The 19,187-nt window shown below is 60.4% G+C and overlaps 2 protein-coding genes across 4 annotated transcripts; one reads left to right on the top strand and one right to left on the bottom strand.

Annotated features, from left to right (window-relative positions):
- Positions 1 to 358: 358 nt before the first annotated feature.
- On the top strand, positions 359 to 8,864 carry ANGPT4 (angiopoietin 4). Of its 3 annotated transcripts, XM_062504917.1 has the most exons (10): positions 359 to 1,151; positions 5,363 to 5,518; positions 5,730 to 5,851; positions 6,149 to 6,392; positions 6,737 to 6,763; positions 6,889 to 6,981; positions 7,417 to 7,518; positions 7,597 to 7,763; positions 8,487 to 8,617; positions 8,704 to 8,864. In XM_062504917.1, exons 1-10 carry the CDS (start codon positions 834 to 836, stop codon positions 8,862 to 8,864), a joined length of 1,521 nt encoding a protein of 506 aa, XP_062360901.1. In that variant the 5' UTR covers positions 359 to 833. The 3 variants fall into 3 exon arrangements, with proteins under 3 accessions (XP_062360901.1, XP_062360903.1, XP_062360902.1); XM_062504919.1 differs by lacking the exon at positions 6,737 to 6,763 and having other exon boundaries at positions 6,149 to 6,381; positions 6,866 to 6,981; XM_062504918.1 differs by lacking the exon at positions 6,737 to 6,763 and having other exon boundaries at positions 6,149 to 6,390; positions 6,866 to 6,981.
- A 3,549-nt stretch (positions 8,865 to 12,413) lies between these two features.
- FAM110A (family with sequence similarity 110 member A) lies at positions 12,414 to 13,415 on the bottom strand. The gene has a single exon (XM_062505193.1). It carries the CDS (start codon positions 13,413 to 13,415, stop codon positions 12,414 to 12,416), a length of 1,002 nt encoding a protein of 333 aa, XP_062361177.1.
- Positions 13,416 to 19,187: the final 5,772 nt, after the last annotated feature.

Here is a 19,187-nt window from a genome sequence, read left to right as displayed (position 1 = left end):
CACCACGGGGATTGTCTCCTCCTGGGGGACACACACTAGATCCTATCCCAGTACATGGGCTGGCAGACGTGGTGACCCCCAGTTGTGGCTGGAGTCCATCAGCCCCCGACACACCGAGCCCCATGCATGGTCTGGCTGTGTCCTGCCAAGCTCTGCCTGGGACACAGTCCTCCTCCTGGTCCCCACGGGCTCATCCCATGGCCAGAGCAGCAAAATCCAGGCCTGGCTCCCGCTGGCATTATAAATAGCCGGGACTCGGGGAGAGAGCTGTGCTGACTGGAATGGGGGTGCCCGGGTGTGGTGAATCCCAGGGGGTGTTGATCGGGGGAACTCGCTGGGCGCAGGGCTGGAGGGTAGGAGAGTTCGGTGCTGCCGTGGCGCTGTCCATCCCGGGACGTGCAATGAATTGTGCAGAGAACGGACGGGGGAGGGACGGGGCTGCGTGTTTGTGTGTATATGTGTGTGTATGTGTGTGTGTGTCTGTGTGTGTCTGTGTGTGTGAGAGAGAGAGAGAGAGACATTTATAGATCACGTGTGAAACTTGATCTCCCCGCAGTGGACTCAGAGGAAAGAAAAAAGATAGAAGTATTGTTTTTAAACAGATTTTTTTCCTTTGTTTTTCTTTTTTTTTTTCCTTTTTTTTTTCTCCCCTCTTCCCCTGCGAGGGCTGGCGATAAAAGGCCGGAGCGGCCAGCGCCGGCTCAGAGGGAGGAAATGCCGAAATCGCCGCGGTTGGACGCGGCTGCGAGCGCCCACTGACCCATCCCGGCACGGAGCGAGCTGCCGGCGCATCCCCCGCCGTGCTTCCCCGGTCCCGCGGGGACCCTCGCGCCATGCGGGCGCTCAGCCTCGGCCTCGTAGCCCTGACCTGTGCCACGACGGCTCTGTGCGCTGCCGGAGCCCAGCGCCGGGCTCTGGAGGGCGGCGGCCGCCGGCGCTACCACCGTGTGCAGCACGGCCACTGCAGCTACACCTTCGTGCTGCCCGAGGCCGACCCTCTGCCCTGCCCGGCAGCCCCCGGTGCTGTCCCCGGTCCGGCCAACGTGCTGCTCCAGCGGGACTCGCCCGCCGGCACTGCCGGGCACGGGGCTGCTCAGCGCCTGCGGCACCTCGAGAGGATCCTGGAGAACAGCACCCAGTGGCTGCTGAAGGTAGGGTGTTAGGATGTGGGATGTAGGATGTGGGATGTGGGGGGGACAAGCAGCAGGGTGGCGTGGGCAGGGGTCTGTGTCCAGCACCCTCTCATGCAGCATCCATGTGGCACAGCTGTGGACACTGGGGCCTGTGCCCACCTGAGCATCCAGGTCAGCTTTACTCTGCAGGTGTGCAGCTGGCATCAGGCACTGTCTGCATGAAGGGGGTTCTTCAGGGGCTGCAGCTCATGGGGGTTGCAGATCACTCACCCAGATCTCTTCCCATTGAGGCTCTGTTCCTTGTCCATCCTTGCCATAGGGCTTTTCATGGTCCTGGCTGGGTTAGCCACGACATGTATCCCTTGGGGATCAGCGTTCCAGGTTCTGGGTGAGGAGACTGGGAAGGAGTTTGGCCAGTGATAGGGCAAGGGTCCTAAGGGCAGGGGCCACCAAAATCTCTCCAGCTTTATCATTTTCACTCTCATAGGCTTTGCAAAAGCTCCCAGCATTTGGTAAGACTTTGTGTGGGACCCATAGCTCCTGGGTGGCCTATGAGTGGTGCACAGTGGGAGCAGTGGGGTGCCACACCAGAGGGGCTGTGTACCCACGGGGTTGCCACCCTCAGCCCCCACTGGCTCACCCCGTCCCCAATGCCTGAGGCAGGAAACACCATTTCCTTCCTGGAGCCCCCAGCATATGAGTGCAGCTGCCTGCGTCAGAGTCAGGAATAGCTCATCCCAAGAGACACATCACTGGGGGGCCCTGAACCCCACAGCCCATGCCAGGAACACTGGGTACCTACACTGATAAGAGGGGAAGCAGCTTGTCCCCAGCTGTCACTGACCCAGCAGAGCCAGTCATGTCCTGTGGTGTCCCACCAGACTTCAATGGGACCTGTGTGCCTCTGCACTCCCATTTCCTGGGTGATGTTCCCATGCCGAGCCCCTGCAGCACTCAGGGATCAGGATGGGGCCAACACTCTGAGTGGGGGTCCTGGGGATGTCCTGTGCCAGCCACGCTGCTTCCGTAGCCACCCTGACCGTGGGGAACAGTGCAGGCAGCAGGGACGTGCGGGATGCTGTTCCTTGTCCCCTCAGCCATCCTAGAGAACAAATTCCTCAAGAGCTGGGAAAACACTGAACCGTGGCTCTGCTGGAAGCCAGCCCAGAGTGTTGCGGAGGGGTCAGCAAGGCCAGTGACAACCTGGCTGGTGGCACCGAATCTGTCACTGTGGAACCTGCTGGGTCTGCTGGGTGCACACAAATCCTGGGGTCCCTGTGCCCTGTGTGCCCAGGTCAGCTCTGAGCTTCCCCCAGGATGAGGGCAGCCTTTGTATGGCCAAACAAGGCAGGGACCATAGCCTCACCACAGGTGTACATGGCCCTATCCAGAGTAGACAGCCACAGGCAAGGTAGGACTGCACATCTGGGCAGCTGTGGGCATCAATGCCTCTCACCACAGCCCCAAGGAGCACAGGGCAATGGAGCACTGGGCAGCCAGTATCCCATTGTTTCCCCATCCCCATCCTGTTCCATCCATCCATCCATCCATCCATCCATCCATCCATCCATCCATCCATCCATCCATCCCACCACAACAATCCCGCCCCATTTCATTCTGTCCCGCCCCATCCTGCAGCATGGCTCTCTCCTTTTAGAGGCAGCTTGCAGCTATTTTTTTTTTTTGCTGCTGCTCCTCAGCTTCCCAAATTTCAGCAGAGCTGCCCAAGAACGCTTGTTTTGGTCAGACTCCAGCCCTGAACAAACAAACGAGGGCTCAAAAGAAGCATTGGGTTCAGGGACAGATCGTAAACAATGTTGCATCCCTGTCTGCTCTGCCCTGGCATGGGGACCCCTGCAGGGTGCTGAGAAACTGGGAGGGTCTCCTGGTACCCAACAGGAGACCAGGCCCCCTCAAGCATCTCCAGCACCACATTCCCCCAGGACCCCCATCCATGGCACTAGGGGACTGCTCCACCCTCCCCACTCAGCACCCCTTGGTGGGGACATGGCAAGGACCCAGCACACAAGGACAAATCAGCTGCTTCTATCTCAGGGGGAATTAATTTTAGTTCAAACACAAACACTTCATGGTGCCGCTGGGTCTAGGGGGGACTTGGGGTGAGATGGGGTCTCCAGCAGGGCAGTGGCATTTTCACAGCTCTGAGGTGCCTGAGCCACAGGGGCTGATGCTGCTCACCCTGGGATTTGTGCAGTGGTGTTGGGAGCAGGTGAGGGGTTTTCCACCCACCTGTGACTCAAGGATTACTGAGCAAATGCTTGTGAAATGTTTAGAAATGCCAGGGCAGGATATGAATTGGGACATAGGGGAGGGATGTGGCTGCAAGAAAGCAGCACAGGATGATCCAGCTGTGGGCAATGGTATCCCAGCATGGGGACAGTGAGTGGCTGAGTTTCCTCCTGCTCCATGGTGATGTTTTGGGGTGATCAAAACACAGCTTTTCCCTCAGCGGCTCTGCCCTTATGGTGGAGAAATGAGTCTCTGAGACCAGGAGAGCCCAGCTCACATCAGCACCCAAATGAAGGAGGGGGGATCCCAGATTCCCTGTCCTTGGCACAGAGCCTGTCCCAGTTGTGTCCCCTGTGCCAGACATGCCTGGGGACACTGTGCCCCACTCCAGCTCCCAGGGAGCTGCTGGGGCCAGGATCCAGGACGCCATCTCCAGGGCTCTCAGCCTTCCCCGTGCCAGCTTGACCTTTTCCGTGGGTATGTTCTGCCCTCGGCTCACAGATATGTTTATTTAAAAAAAAAAAAAAATAAAAAAGCAAGATTGAGAGGGAGAAAAGGCCTCCCCAAGCCCTGTGAAGCAACAAGATTAACGACGTGGTTAAAGGGAAACTCTCCAGCAATCCCTCAGCTTGGGGAAATGTTTTCCAGACGCAGCTCTCCGACCTTTCCCTGCTTCCTCCCTGAGAGCATGTTCTTGTGAGAGAAAATCCCCAGGGAAACGGGTGCAGGGGATGCTGGCTGGGATGGTCAGCCCTGGGACCTTCCTGCCCCGAGACCCTCCTGCCCCACATGGATGCTCACAGGGGGGTGATGGTTTTGCCACTGCCTGGTGCAGAAGGGGAGGGAACAGTGTGATTTCGTCATGTCAAACAAGTGCAGAGCCCTGTGCCCTGGCCCGCTGCCGGCCCCACTCCCACGCTGAGTATCCCAACACTGCTGCCTGCCGTGGTGCTGAACATCCTGGTATTTCATGATGCCAAACATCCCAGCACTGCCGCCTGCCTGCCACAGCGCCGAGCATCCCAGCACCACTGCATTCCCACCACGGTGCAGAACATCCCAGCACCGCTGCCTGCTTTCCTCACTGCCCAAAGAGCAGCATCCCAACCCTGCTGATCCTGGTCCGCAACCTCACAAGCTGCTGGGGGATGTGGGGCTCTGCCTGCACCACTGGGGAACTCAGGCAGGGAGCAGGATCTGGGCACTGCAGGAACAGCAGCATCTGTGGGATGCGGGGAGCTGGGCAGCCCCCGCCCCTCCTGCTCTCAGGGGCTGCTTTCCCAGCGTGGGCGGCAGCGTGGCCCCTTCCGCTCCCTGTGGCCCCCGCCGAGGGACCGTGCCCCCTCCGAGGCCATCGCCCTGGGGAGGGGCTGAATGGGAACCTCATGGCGGGGCTGCCAGAAATAGCAAAGCCTTTGGGAAAGGCGGCTCCCCCGCGGGCTGGGAAAGCGGAAACGTCATCTCAGCTGTGTCCGAGCTGTGATCGCAGCCAGTTTCTTCCCAGCCCCGAGTATTTCCTCGTGGTGGTGCAGCACCGGGTGCCGGACATCCACCTTCCCTGGCTGATGGTGTCGCCTCACCATTCATATCCCCAGCCCTGGGAAACCAGTGGTTGGGGGCTGGCAGCTGGTGCTGCTGTCTGGCTTGATGCTCCTTTGCCTGGCTGCTTGGCACAGGCCACCCTGGCTGGGCATCAGCCCCAGCCCGCCAGCACACCTGGGCATACAGAAACCTGTGCCAGGCCCCAGCTGGTACCACAGCCCAGGAATCTTGGCAGCTGGTGCCTGAGGATCCCCTGCAGCAGCTCAGCTAGCTCTGTCCTCTGATAAGATTCTAAGGGCCCTGAGGTGGGTCGAGCCTTGTGGAAACACAGGGCTGTGCATGGGGGCTGTGCCCAGTGGTTCCAGGCTCAGCTGGGATGCTGAGACAGGACCTGAAGAGGTGACAATGATCCCCTGGATCCTCACTTCCCTGCACAGTTGGAGAGCTACATCCAGAGCAGCATGAAGCCGGAGATGGCTGAGCTGCAGCAGACGGCAGTGCAGAACCAGACCGCCACCATGCTGGAGATCGGCAGCTCCCTCCTCAACCGCAGCGCCGAGCAGAGCCGCAAGCTCACCGACGTGGAGGCCCAGGTATGGCACATGTGTCCCCACGTCCCCACCACCCTGAGGCTGTGGTGGGTGGCACAGTTTGTCTGCAGATTCCCTGAGGTGACACAGCGTTTAATGCACCAGTGGCAGAGGTACCAGGGCTGTGTGCCAGAGACTGGCCAGCCCGGTGACACCACGCATGCGGTGTGGCTCTGGCTGCTGATGCCAAGACTCCCCTCTGCTCCTGAGGCAGGTGCTGAATCAGACGTGGCGCATCGAGATGCAGCTCCAGGAGAATTCCCTGTCCACCACCAAGCTGGAGAAGCAGCTGCTGCTGCAGACCAATGAGATCCACAAGCTGCAGAACAGAAACAAGTAGGGGCTGGGGTGGCTCAGGGACCCCTACAGCCCTTGTACCCCACAGGGAAGCTGGTCTCTCCCACCTCACACTACACTTTGAGAGGGCTTGAACCCCTCCAGGTGCTGGCTGTGATCTCTAGTGGGTTGCACAGCCCCAGCATGGCCACTAGGCTTTGGGTTCCCCTGGCTGGGCACATCCGAGAAGTGAGGGTACAATTCAGGGGGTGCAGCAGGGGATGGGGACAGCAATGGGTCCCTGCAGACACGCTGGGACCGCTCTGCCACCCCATCACCGCTGCATCCCACTCCCAGCATCCTGGAGGTGCGGGTGCTGGAGATGGAAACGAAGCAGCAGGCGGAGCTGGCGGGGGCCCACTCAGAGAAGGAGAAGCTGCAGCGGCTGCTGAGCCGGCAGAGCGGCACCATCGAGGAGATGGAAAAGACACTGCTGGCTGCCAGTGCCAACACCAGCCTGCTCCAGCGCCAGCAGCTCCAGCTCCTCCAGTCTGTCCAGAGCTTGATGCACCTCGTCTCCCAGGGCAGAGGTGAGCTGGGTGTGCCAGCAGAGTGGGGCAGTGGGAAAGCTCCTCATGCTCCCAGGAGTGTCAGGGTGTCCCTGTGGTCTGCTCAGCTTGAGTGACCTCACCTCAAAAATCATAGAATTATTCAATCATAGAATGGTTTGGGTTGGAAAGGATCTTAAAGCTCATCTCATTCCACCACCCTGTCATGGGCAGGAACACCTTCCACTAGAAAATGATCCACTCGTTGCAGCCAAGGAACAGCTTGGAGTCCCCAGGGGGTGGGTCCATAGCCTGGTGCCATTCCTAGCCATGGCAAACTCCCAGGGGTTAGGCTGGCACCAGCTCTGGTGGCACAGCTGCCTTGCCCAGCCCTCAGAAGATGGCGCAGAAGGAAAAAAAATCTGTGAGCACAAAGGCTTCCAAAGGGAGAGGGAAGAGCAGCAAAACCAGGCAGGGCTGCAAGGCCATCAGGGTTTTCTTCCTTCTAACTGTGCCTCTGCCACAGCCATGTCAACTGGGCAGGAGCAGCAATTCCAGGACTGTGCCGAGGTGCGCCGGGCGGGCATCCGTGCCAGTGGCATCTACACCCTGCACATTGCCAACCTCAGTGAGCCCAAAAAGGTGAGCACAATCCAGAGACGGCTTCCCTGCAGCACCCTGGAGTGTTGCCCACCCAGTTCACACCAGCCTCACACCAGATCCCTGTAGCTTGGCACATGCCAGGGCAGTTTCCCCACCCCAGCCAGCCTTGGGGGATGCACAGGGGTGAAGGCAGCACCCACGGGATGAAAGCAGGCCTGGCACAGCCTTCCAAATGGAGGTATAAAATTGATTTTAAAGGCACTCTGACCTATAAACACCAGACCCCAACCCCTGCCCATGGCCATGGAGGGAGAAGAGACTCCTCAGCCAGGCACTGGGCACTGCACACCCTCACCAGCCCCTCAGCCAGCTCTAGCACCCATACAGCGCCCACACTGAGCTTCCCAGCCTGGCAGGGATGCACCTGGCTGTCCACTCCAAGCCATCCCAGCCTGTCCCTCACTCCCCTTGCAGGCATACTGTGACATGGAGACAGACCGAGGGGGCTGGACCGTCATCCAGCTTCGTGCTAACGGCAGCCTCAGCTTCCAGAGGAGCTGGAGGGAATACAAGCAGGTGTGTGCCTGACTGGGGAGGGGGACACCTTGGGGGCAGCTCAGGCACCCTGAACTCACCCACCGTGCTGCTCCACAGGGCTTTGGGGATGCGTCGGGGGAATACTGGCTGGGGAATGAGGCCGTGCACCTGCTGACGAGCCGGGTGCCCTACGCCCTGCGGGTCGAGCTGCAGGACTGGGAGGGTGGCCAGGTGTATGCCCACTACAGGAAATTCCAGCTGGGCAGTGAGCGGCAGTTTTACAGGTAGGGGAGAGGCACTGTGGGAACAGCCACCCAGCATTCCCCATCTCTGACTGTCCCCAAGCTCCGTGGGAGCAGTGGCCAGGGGGAAGGGCTGGGTGTGGTGCCATAGGAAGGTGCAGGATCACCTGGGGCTTCACTGGGTTGTCCTGGTGTAGTTATGATGCCAGGTGCCAGGTACAATGCTGTGACACTTTCATCTCTCCCTGGGCTCCTGAGAAGTAGATTTTTAATGTATAAATCTTGCACTGAGACTCTGTTTGGGAAAGGGAGATGACACAGCTGTGGCCACCAGGCATTCCCAGGGGTGTTGAGCATCCCCAGTGTCCTCCATCCAGGGAGGGATGCTGTGCTCCTAATGCTCAGCTTGCCATAACCATGTGCTCCTGGCCATGGGCAGGAGGGTGGAAAGCAGCTGGGGGCCTTCACTGCTGGGATGGAGGTGGAACCAGACCCCAGACATCCTCTGCACCATACATCCCATGCATGCACTGAGCTGACCCCCAGCAAGAGGACTGGAGGAGACTTGGGGGTTCTCTCTGCTCCAGCATACCACAGTCTCCACTCTTGGGGAGCAAGGACAGGAGGCCAAGCTGGAACTGCAGGATCTCTGCCCACATCCCTCTGTGCTGTATTCAGCTCATGGCAGCCCCTGAGCAGTGCTGGGGGCTCAGTGACCTCCAGTGTCACCGGCAGTGACAGTGGCTGTGTTCCTACTGGGCACAGGCTGTCACTGCAGGACTACAGTGGCACGGCTGGGCAGCAGAGTGGCCTGGCACTGCAGGGCACCCAATTCAGCACCCGTGATGCTGACAATGACAACTGTCTCTGCAAGTGTGCCCAGATGCTCTCGGGAGGTGAGTGGAGCAGGGGGACACCCCCGTGAAGCACATGTGGGTGCCAGCCTGTGATGCCACCTTCCTGCCCTGCTCCCTTCCCACAGGATGGTGGTTTGATGCCTGTGGCCTCTCCAACCTGAATGGCATCTACTACCCAGCCCGGAACAACATCCGCAAGCTCAATGGCATCCGCTGGCACCACTTCCAGGGGCCCAGCTACTCCCTGAAGGGCACCCGCATGATGATCCGACCCACCAGCTTCTAACATGCCTGTGGCCAGTGCCAGCACTGAGAGAGGAGTCCAGGACAAGGGATGGTTGAGGGCAGCTAAGATGCCCCAGTTGCTGCAGGGAACCTTTGCCATGAGTTATATTTTTTACTGTTGTTTATCCCATTTTTCAGAAGTCTGCAGTGTCACCATGGCCATGCTGGAGGAGCCGTGGGCAGGGGTGAAGGGCACTGCAGGAGCTGGATCTGCAGGAGTGGGACAAAGCCAGACCTGCCAAAGTGGGCTCCAGCATATGGAAACCCCCTGACCTCACCTCAGCTTCTCTCCCAATTTTTTTCTGGTCTCTGGGGTTTTGTCTTTAGGACAGGGCTCCAAGACCCCCCTCCCCCCGCCTCAAAGGATGGGGTTCTGAGAACCCCTGGGACCATGTGCACTCAGAGGGACCCCAGACATGATGGGGGTTTTGCCTTTTCACTGATTTTGGATATTGTAAATCCCCCACCATCCCACTTTGCTGCAGGATTGGAGGAGCTGGGTGGGATGGGAATCCTGATAAGCTTTGGGGCTGGTGGTGTCCCTCCTTCCCCTTTTGTCCAGACACAGCCATGCAGAGGGCCACAGGCTGTCCCCTTCCAAGCATGGCTGGAGCCACAGTCCTCATTTATGGCCGGACAGGCACTGCTCCTGATGGGATGGAGCTGAGTTTCTCCAGCTCTCAGAGAGGACCGGAAGAGCAGAGGATGTCCCTGGGGACCTTCATGAGGACCAGTTCTGGGATGGCCAGTGGCCCAGTTCTGCAAGGCACTTGCTGGGAGCAGACACAGCGCTGGCAGGACCCCAGGATTGGCATGAAGGGGCTGGAGGGTTGTGGGTGAGGAGGGGGCTGTGGGTTAAAGGGGCTGGGAGGCAGGAGGTGGGTGCTGGCACTGACACCAGCTGTGCACGCAGCACGGGTGGGGGGGGGGGGGGGGGGGGGTTCTCCTGCTGCCTGCCCTCATCACTGTCCTGAGGCACCCGCTAATTAACGCTGATTAAAGCACGTGATGTTGTTGGCGCTTCCAGAAGATGCTCATCAGTGGGGAATAATTAAAAAATGGAAAACACGGGGGGCGGTGCTGCTGGTTTTCCTTCTGTCCTGGCTGCCTGCCTGCACCTCCTGCCTGCACATGGGGCACCCATGGGGAATCTCAGCACAGAGGGTGAGGGTGATGGACATTTCCCCAGCTGTCCCTCCTCCCTGGAAATAACTGATGGACTCAGCTGTGCTCCCCACGAAACCAGAGCCACCGGGAAGCAGCTGCCAGGGAAAGTGATAGGGAGCATGGGGATGTCCTGCTGTCCCCAGTGGGGACATGCAAGGGGAGAGGGGGGGCATTCTGGGGGGGACACGTGTGTCTGAACACATGTGTGCTGGGGTTTCATGTTGGCAGTCCCATGGGTGGGGGTCAGATGGAGTCTCCTGGTTCGGGAACAAAGCTGCTGTGTGTGCATCTGTGTGTGTACATCAAACTACTGCTCACAAACATGCGTGCACATGGACACGCAGACACACACACGTCCTGCATGCACCGGATCATGCATGCACACATGAGCACACAGGGCTTTGGATGGCCATGTCAGGTCCGATTCATGCAGGGCATGGGACACCAGACCCACACTGAGGACTGGCAGCACCTGAGGGACATGTGGCTGCTCAGCCCTTGCCTGGCTGGGGACTGAAGCCCCCCCCCCGTTCCTTCTCCTTAGCAATAGCAACAAATTTAGACCAAGCCCTGGGACACACCACACTGAGGAATCCAGCAGCACAGCCGGTTCCAGCCACCAAAGAGTATCTGGTTCCCTCAGAGATTTCCCCAAGGGCAAAGACTGTCCCCAAGCAATTGCCCATGGTCCCTATCACCCTCTGGTTTCTGGAGTGTTTTCCCTGGGGAGGCACCCACATGCTGTCATTAAGGATCCCCTGCGTGTTCGTGTCATACCAAGAGCACTTCATCAGCCAGACTCACAGCCAGATGCCATCCCCTTGTCCTGTCACCATGTCCCATCATCATGTCCTGACACCACATCCTGCCCTCCACATTCCCAGGAGCTGGACTTGACAATACCCCAGCAGGAGTCAGATGGATCCTGCACCCCAAGCAAGGGATCTGGGTGGACATGGAACAGTGCAGTTATCAAGCTGAGGTAGTAAATTCTTCTTTATGACAGCTTTTCTGGAGACCCTAAGTGCTGGATGGAAGCCCCAGTCAAGGGGCCCATGGTTTTGCCTTGGCCAGCAGCTGCTGAGGGGGCTGGCACTGAAGGGAGGCAGTGGAAGACTCAGGGTCCAGACAGGGTCCCTGAGTGCAGGTGCTTGCTGGTGGTCCTGATGTCACCTTCCCCAGAAGACACCTGCCTGCACAGGACACATGAGGAGCACAGGGACCACAGGGCACAGGTAGCACCTGAGGTTCTGGAAGGGCTGCAGTGCCACGTGAGGCTGCCCTGGGAGAAAACATAGGCGCTTTTCATCTTCAAAGCACTCCTTGCACCAACTTTCATCCCAGCCCACCTGGGAGGTCTCTGTTATTCCTGCCCCCAGCTCCCTGTTCTTGGAGACTGGGACCTGGCCAAGGTTTGCAGGAGTGAGGGAAGGAGGCAGGGGAGGGTGCATAACACAGAGGGGAATCCCAACAGCTGGAGCTCTGCCGGGACCTGCCAGACCCAACCACCGCCCTGCCATGCCCACGGGGCCCCGCGCTGGCACAGTGCAGTATAGAACCCATGATTCCATTCCAGCACCCATAGCTCTGCAGAGCTACAGGCACCCCAGGAGTCCTTCTCCCATCCCAACCTCCACCACCTCAAGAGACAACACACAGCCTCCAAAACACAGGTATTTAATAAAACTGGCTGCATTATAATTATTATTATTTACAGATCAAACATAAGGAAAAGAGTACAAAATAGGAACTGTTGTCTTCATAAATACCAGGCCTAGCATGGTGGAAGCTTTGTGCCCACTGGCAGCCAGGGCGGGGAACACAGGCACCTGCAGACACTCACACACACAGAAACATAGCCCTGGGCAGCCTGAAGCAGAGGGTCAGGCTTCCCCCTCACCCCTCAAAGCACCAGGCTTTTCTTCAGCAATGATGTGGCCACCACCCCAGGTAGTGGGACCCTTTCCATGGAGGCTGCAAGGGGCAGCTCCTTCACTGGTTCCATGTCCCTGCCCCATGCAGGAGATAACCAGCCCCTTGCACCCCACCCCAGGAGGAGCAGGACAGGCAGGAGCTGCCAGTAGCACAGGCAGGGCAGACACACATGAGGCCGTGTGGGTGTTGAGGACCAGCCACACACCCAGGGACATGCGTCCTCTGCCTTTCCAGGGGCTTGCAGGGACCTGGCTCTCTACTGCCAGCACAGGGGTCAGACAGTGGATCCTACATCAGGCCAGTGATGCTGTGGCACAGCAGGGCTGAGTTCAAGGGTCCTGTCACCACCAAGAGGTCCCTGCTTCTCCCAGGGCACAGCCTGTGCTTTGTCCCCATCCAGCATTGTCCACTTTTGAGCAACCCATCCCCGGTGCCCACCATGGCACTGCTACACATCGGAGACCTGCTGGGGCTCCCTGGCCTGGCGCAGCCCGTAGAGCCACTTGATGACACGGGCGTTGCGCTCGATGATGGAGATGCTGTAGGGCACGCGCTCCGCCGGCCGTCCCTCCGGTGTGGCAGCGCTGGGTGGCGAGTGGCCGCCCTCCGAGCTGGCCGTGCTCACGCTGTGGAACTTGATGGACACGATGTCAGAGCTGGCGCGGGCGAAGCGCTCAGCCCCCATGTCCTGCATGTCCTCAGGGGCAAGGCCACAGTAGTTGAAGAAGCGTTCGAGGTCGGCGGTGGCCCTGGAGAGCCGATCGCTCAGGTCCGACTTGGAGCGGTGCAGCAGCGGCTGCCGGCGGGCGCTCTCGGGGTGGGCAGGTGAGCTTCGGGACGGGGTCACAGGCAGCCCACCTGGGATGGGGGATGGTGGCAGCGGTGTCACTGGGCTCCGCGGAGCTCCACAAGGACGGACGTCCACCCTCCGCACGGCCACACTGCCGGGGGGCTTGGTGGTGGCCGGGCTCTCCGGTGGTTTGACAGCCCCCTCCACCGCTGGCGCTTCCGCCCGCCACCTGCACTCCCTGCCCAGCGGGGTCTCCGCCTTAGGGAAGGGGCTGTCACACAGGTTGATGAGGTTGTTGAGGATCTCCAGGTCAAGGGAGGTCTTCGGGCTGGCAGCATCGGCGCGGCGTGGCCCCGGGGGTGCCCTGCGGCTGGGGGTGAGCACAGCCCGGCGCACCCCGGATGTGAAGAGGGGCTGCTTGAGCAGCAGTGGCTTCACCGGCTCCTGCCTGGTACTGGCGACCTTCTGGCTCTTCACGTACTTGGCCTTGTCGGCCTCCAGCCTCTCCACTGCGCTGGGTTTGCCGGCCCCCGGCTCGGCGTGCCGGCGGAAATACGCGGGCCCTTTGCGGAGGATACGGACGGGCATGGCCGAGGTGAACGGCGCCGTCACCGTTACCCCCTTCATGGTGTCACCGGCTTGCAGCGCCTCGACGGGCATCCTCCGTGCCGGCACCGGGAAAAGGGTGGGCGGCCGCCACGGACAGCGAGGGGCTCAGGTGTCGTCGGCTGCGAAGAGGGGGCCGGAATGAGAGCGGGGCCAGAGTGAGAGCGGCGGCGATGCTGATGCTGCCGCTGCCCCTGCCCCTGCCCGCGCCCGCGCCCCGGGCCCACGGCAGACAAAGACAGCCCAGACTGTGCGCTACCGCGCTCACTGCGCTCCCCGCTCCGCTGCCTATTTGAAGGCGATCACCACGCCTCCGCCGCCGCCGAGCCTCCCCGACAAGTGGCCCGGCCAATCCGCGCCGCACGCCTGCTTCAAACCGCACCGGGGCCAATAGAGCCGGCGGGGAGGGTGACCTGGTCCTGGCGAGGGGCACCCTGGGGAGAGAGTGGGGAGCAGAGAGGCAAGCACCCCTCACTGATGCTCTGCCCAAGTCGTAGGTGCCGCGGGCGCATTGCATGTGCCCATTGTCCATGCTCAGGGGTGCACTGCCCACATCCAGGGGGGCATTTCCTTCACCCAGGTGTGCATCACCCACTCCCAGGGGAGCACTGATTGCTCCCAGGGGTGCTTCATCTACATTCTTGCATCACCCATGACCAGGGGTGCATTGCCTTCTCCCAGGCGTGCATCCCCTCATGCCCAAGGTTCCATCACCCACCACCCTGCCGGGCTGGTGGATTCGTTGCTCTACTCCCTTTGCTGCTCTCTCAGCTCTCAGCCCTCTCGCAAGCACCGGCGCTGCTCCCACGCTCCCTGCTCTCTCATCCTGGAGCTCTTTGGAAAATACGTGGAGTACACGGGGGTTTCCACTCGTGCTTCCCCGGCCGCGTTGTGCTCGGGCAGCATGAGGCCCTGCGCACCCCGTGTCCTTGGGTCCCTGCCAACCCCAACAAGCGCAGTCGCCACAACGGTCGCGCAGAGGCACCAGCCCGCCCACATCGACAAGGGCCGGGGGGAGGGCACCCAAACCAGGTCTACACCCTTCTGCAGCCCCCTGACCAGAGGTGGGTGCACCCAGAGTAGCCCAAATACACAGAGTGGCTCAGCAGTGGCAGGGCACACAGGAGCATATGTGGGTCAGACCCCCTCCCCCAGTCCCTTTTCCAAGCTGCTCTGAGATTCCTCTTGAGGGTCCCAATTTGGGCCTCGGATGAGCCTGAGGATGTGACAGCAAGCCCCAGCACTCACCAGGTGCAGCGGTGGGCAGGGCGGGGCCCTGTGTGCTGTGGCCTCCCTCGCTCCCGTGGCAGCCCCGAGCAGGCAGCTGCCACCATCAGCCGCTCACCTGCGTGTACAAACTTCCTGGGAGCAGCCCAGCGCCTGTCCCGGCACTGACCGCCGGCAGCAGGAGGCAGTCCTGGCACCCACAGCCCAGCTGAGCCATGTCTGCACCCCCTGCCAGCCTACGGGTGCCAGATCCCCCAGAATCTGGACCCCAGCAGGATTCCTGCACAGCACACGGTGCATCCTCCTGACACAATTAACAGACGAGTGGCCATGGGGGAGGCTGGCTGCCCCTCTCCCCATCCTCGTTCCCTGCCTGGGGGGACATGCTGCCTCCTGACCTGGAAAATGTCTGCAGGGGGGCAGCCAGGCATGGCAACAGCTGGGAGCAGTCCCAGCGCCGGCACACATCCTCCTGCCTTCTTCCCGGGGCAGCTTTCTACACCCCTCTGCCCGACCCCTCGGGTCCAGCGCTGCCCAGTCCCTGTGCCAATGGACAGCTTCACTGCCCTTGTACCTGTGCCCAACACAGGATGGGCTCCCCGGTTCAGCACAGGAGTGCAAAAGTGTCCCTCAGGCAAGGCAAAGTGGGAAAATGTCCCCATGGTAGGCAATGGAGCTCAGCCTTGTAGCAGACGCTCGGCCAAGTCACAGAGGAGATGGCTGTCAAAGTGCAGGGACAAGGACATGGGAGCCCCAGCACAGCCGCCAGTGGCCAGCGTGGGGTCCCCTCCCCAGCACGGACAGTCTGGCCGGGCACAACCTGCTGCTCCACATTCCTGCTGAGCCACTGTGCTGGCTGAGGCACTGCGCTGGCACGGCCACACCGAGCTGGACTGCACCGAGCCAAGCTGAGCCAAGTGGAGCCGCCCTCCGAACAGCCCCAAAAAACACGGCAACATAAATGCCCCAAATCCAGTTGGAGTGAAGGGATCTGAGATCTGGACGCTGCCCGGTGTGGCCCCAGCTCCTCTCCCTCCTGGGGTGGGCAGTACAGCCCGGCTTATATATCACACCGAGTCACCTTCTGCCTGGAGGAGCTGCTCCAGAGGTACACGGTTGTGACCCCTTCACTAGTTCACCCAGCCCCATTCTGCTGGCACTGGACTAGCACGGGACCAGCACCACCTCTGCCACCCACCTGGATCGGCCCTGCAGCGTAGGAGTCTCCTCGGCACAGATCAGCTGCCACACTTCTTTCTGCTCTCTTTCCGAGGGCGTCCTGATGGTGTCCTGATGTGCCCACGCCTCCTGCTCCCCAGTCAGACGGGTCCTCCCCGTCTCCCGGAGTGGTGGTGGCTGGAGGGTGCTGGAGCGGTTCTGCATGCGGCGGCTGCTGCTCGCTGAGTCAGCTCCGGGTGAGGACGCCCTCCGAGGCAACTCAGCACTCACATGGGATCGAAACCACGGGGCATTCCTCTATGCCAGGCTGCGTCACGCAGTGTGACGGTGCCCCGTGACGTCCCAGGTGCTGGTTCAGCCCGTGGTGCCGGCTGGGCAGCCTGGATGCACACACAGCCCGAGTTTCTCACAGTGACAAAGCCAAAATGCTTCTGGATGTCACTACTTGCTGTGGACAGAGGGTCCTGGTACTGGGTTAGGGCTTCAGAGACACAGGGGAAATTTCCAGCCTTCCTGTGGGCACACAGATTCCCTCATATCACTTGTGTGGCTAGTTGGCAGGGCCTGCTCTGATTAGGAAATCTCACCTTGTTTTCCCAAGCACCCAGTAGCAATAAACTCCAAAATGCAGGAAAATAAGCTGGATAGTAGGAAGGGAGGTGACAGATTGGAACAGGGTCACCAAGCCTGCAGCCACCTGGACCTGCTGGCCTGAACCCAGCCCCAGAGTGGCTCCTGCCCCATGGTACAAGGATCTCCGTTCAGCTCTACAAGGAGGGAACGAGCATTTGGCTCATGCTATGGAGCTCAGTTACAGCCCTGAATTGTTCAAATGGCTCCTGGAGCAAGACAAGGAGCTGGTGGAGGGAAAAGGGCCAAGGAAAGCACACAGTCAGGGAGCCAGAAGGCTGCCCTGAGCGCAGATTCGCACAACGGGCTCATCTGGAAAATCCCAGCTGGTAGGCAAGGGCAGAGCCTGCAGGCTGCATCCCCCCAGGTGCCGAGGCTGTGCGGGTGCACGCAGGAGGCTGCAGGAGCTGTTCAGGCACGTCTGGCCCGTTGGAGTGGGGCGTTGGATCCAGGCAGCACCCCAAGCCTCACCCTCCCTGGGAGCATCCCGGGACATGCCCCAGGAGCAGCCTCCTGCCGGAATGCTCCCCCAGCACCCGGTGCAGCATCCCCACCACTGCTCCAAGAACGCGTGGATGGTGTTTGTGAACAGAGGGACAATCAGGTGCTGGCAATGCTTTTGCTCTTTCACCTTCTACAGACACCCTCGTGCCACTGCCAGGACCTCCTGGATGCTAAATTAAGCTGCCAACGAGCAGAAAACACACTCGGCGGCCAATTCCCCCCGGAAGTGCTGGGCGGAGGCAGTTATGGGTGCCTGGCAACACCTGCCAAGCTGCAGGGCTGGGGCTCCACACAGTGGCACCCCCAGAGCTGAGCAGTCCCCAACCCCTTCATCTTGGATGTTAACTCCTAGTGTTATATTTCAGCTTTTTGCCATACCCTGACCCAGGATAAGCCACCATCTGCTCCTGCCTCAGTTTCCCCAGAAAGAGCTCTACAGAGCCACTTCAGGAGGAACATGGGGACAGAATGGGGAGGCACCCGCTGCACCCAGCATCACCCCATTCCCTGTGGGCAGAGGGAATGGTGCTGCCTGCACCCGGATGCTCACACTCCGTCTCTGCTCAGGGATACAGGAGCCAGCGAGGTGACAGATGGGGACATGCTGGGCACGAGGCCTTTGTCTGGACGGTGGTGACGGCGGCACAGTCCTGCAGATGGCGGCTGCCGTGGGGCCGTGGCCACAGCCCATGGCCAGGCGAGCACTGGGCCCTGGGGATCCGGCCCTTTTGTTGGGGTCTCACCTCCAGCAGCAGCCCCTTCCCGGCTGCCCCCCACCAGCCTTTCCACTTTCAACTTGACCTGTTCCTTTCACATGGAAATGGAATGCAAATAGGGATGGGGCTGCCAGGGTCCAGACTGAGACCTGCCAGCAGGTCCCCAAGTCTGGGGGTCATACCCTCTCAAACAGGATGGCCAGCAGTCTCTGGAGTGAGGGGGTCCCCTTGTCCCCCAGCAATGGAGCAGCAGCCACCCTCTGTCCAGACAGACCATCCCCACTGCTCACACATGGAAGAAGATATTAAGGGATGGGTCTCACTAGGGCTGAGCTCAAGGACAGACCCCTGCTTTTCTGGGCTGCCAATCCTTCCACACCCTCCTGCCACCCTGTCACTCCCATGGCATGGACAGTGTGCCCACCCTGTGGATCTCTGCTGCACGCCCTGGCATGTGCTGGCTGCAGCTGGGATGGGGTCCCCATCTGCCACACCTTGGCTGGGTGAGGAGGGGGCTTCCTAGAGGGATGGTCATCACAGTCCAGCAAAGTCCCGCAGGCAGGGACCACTCGGCTACCAAATGTTGCCATCTGCTCCAGGGCCTTCGCTCGCATCTGCCGGGGGTGCGGAGGGGCGAGGGGCCGGGGGGCCGGAGTTCAGCTGCGAGGCGGGCAGGGGGCGGAGAAGGCACAGGCAGGGCAAGCAGGACGCGTCGGGTGGATTTGGGTGAGTAGCGTGAAGGGGCAACACGGGGGTCCCACACCCAGCACCCCCTCGAACTGCCTCTGCCCCGTAGCCATTCGCCCTTGGGAAGGCTCTCATTGCCGGCTGAGCCGCGTCTTTGTGCCGACAAATCAAACACAGGACAATTGTCGTCCCCTCCCTGTCCCCATACCCATGGACGCATAGTGACCTCAGCTGCTCTGCGTCTACTCCAAGCCCCCTGCGCCTGGTTTCCCCAGCACGTAGCACCTGTTCCCCAGCTTCCAGGTCCCCTGGGATCCTGTACTGGTTTGACTGGTATAGAGGTCATTTTGTCCATAGGAGCCAGGGCGGGACTGTTTTGGAGTTGTGCTGAAAGCAGTGCTGATAACCCAGGAGTGTGTGATCATGGCTGAGCCACGTTCACAGAGCCCTAAGGACTTTTCTGCTCCTCCCGCTGCCCAACCAGCGAGTGAGAGCGCATAGATTGGGACGGGACATGGACAGCTCTGCCCCCTCCCTCCCCCCCCCCCCCCGCCCCGGGATACCCCGGACTATGGGACATCCTTGCTTTTCCTGGTCTACTGATTTTACCTCGATCCGTCAGTTTAGTCCCCTTTACCGTTTTATCTTTTCCCATTTTTTACCCTATCCCACCGGGGGTGTGAGTGTGAGTGAGCAGCTGAGGTGCGGCTGAGCTGCCTGCTGCGATTAAATAACTGTGATCATTCCCCCGCCACTGCCACCCAGTGTCCCTGCAGCCCCGGGAACAAGAGACACCCTTGTCCCCACTACACCCAACGGTCCTGGCTGCCCTGGATGCTCCCACAGGTGCAGAGCAGGGTGAAGGAGCGAACTGTAGTCCCCC

The sequence above is a fragment of the Cinclus cinclus genome, chromosome 18 (assembly GCF_963662255.1).
Source record: "Cinclus cinclus chromosome 18, bCinCin1.1, whole genome shotgun sequence".
NCBI lineage: Eukaryota > Metazoa > Chordata > Aves > Passeriformes > Cinclidae > Cinclus > Cinclus cinclus.
The sequence above is the reverse complement of the archived record's forward strand: the minus strand, read 5'-3'. Positions and strand labels throughout refer to the sequence as shown.

Coding starts and splice junctions, on each gene's coding strand:
- FAM110A (XM_062505193.1), bottom strand. CDS start 13,415: ATGCCCGTCGAGGCGCTGCAAGCCGGTGACACCATGAAGGGGGTAACG.
- ANGPT4 (XM_062504917.1), top strand. CDS start 834: ATGCGGGCGCTCAGCCTCGGCCTCGTAGCCCTGACCTGTGCCACGACG. Junction 5,519..5,729: donor TCACCGACGTGGAGGCCCAG/GTATGGCACATG, acceptor CTCCTGAGGCAG/GTGCTGAATCAGACGTGGCG. Junction 6,982..7,416: donor ACCTCAGTGAGCCCAAAAAG/GTGAGCACAATC, acceptor CTCCCCTTGCAG/GCATACTGTGACATGGAGAC.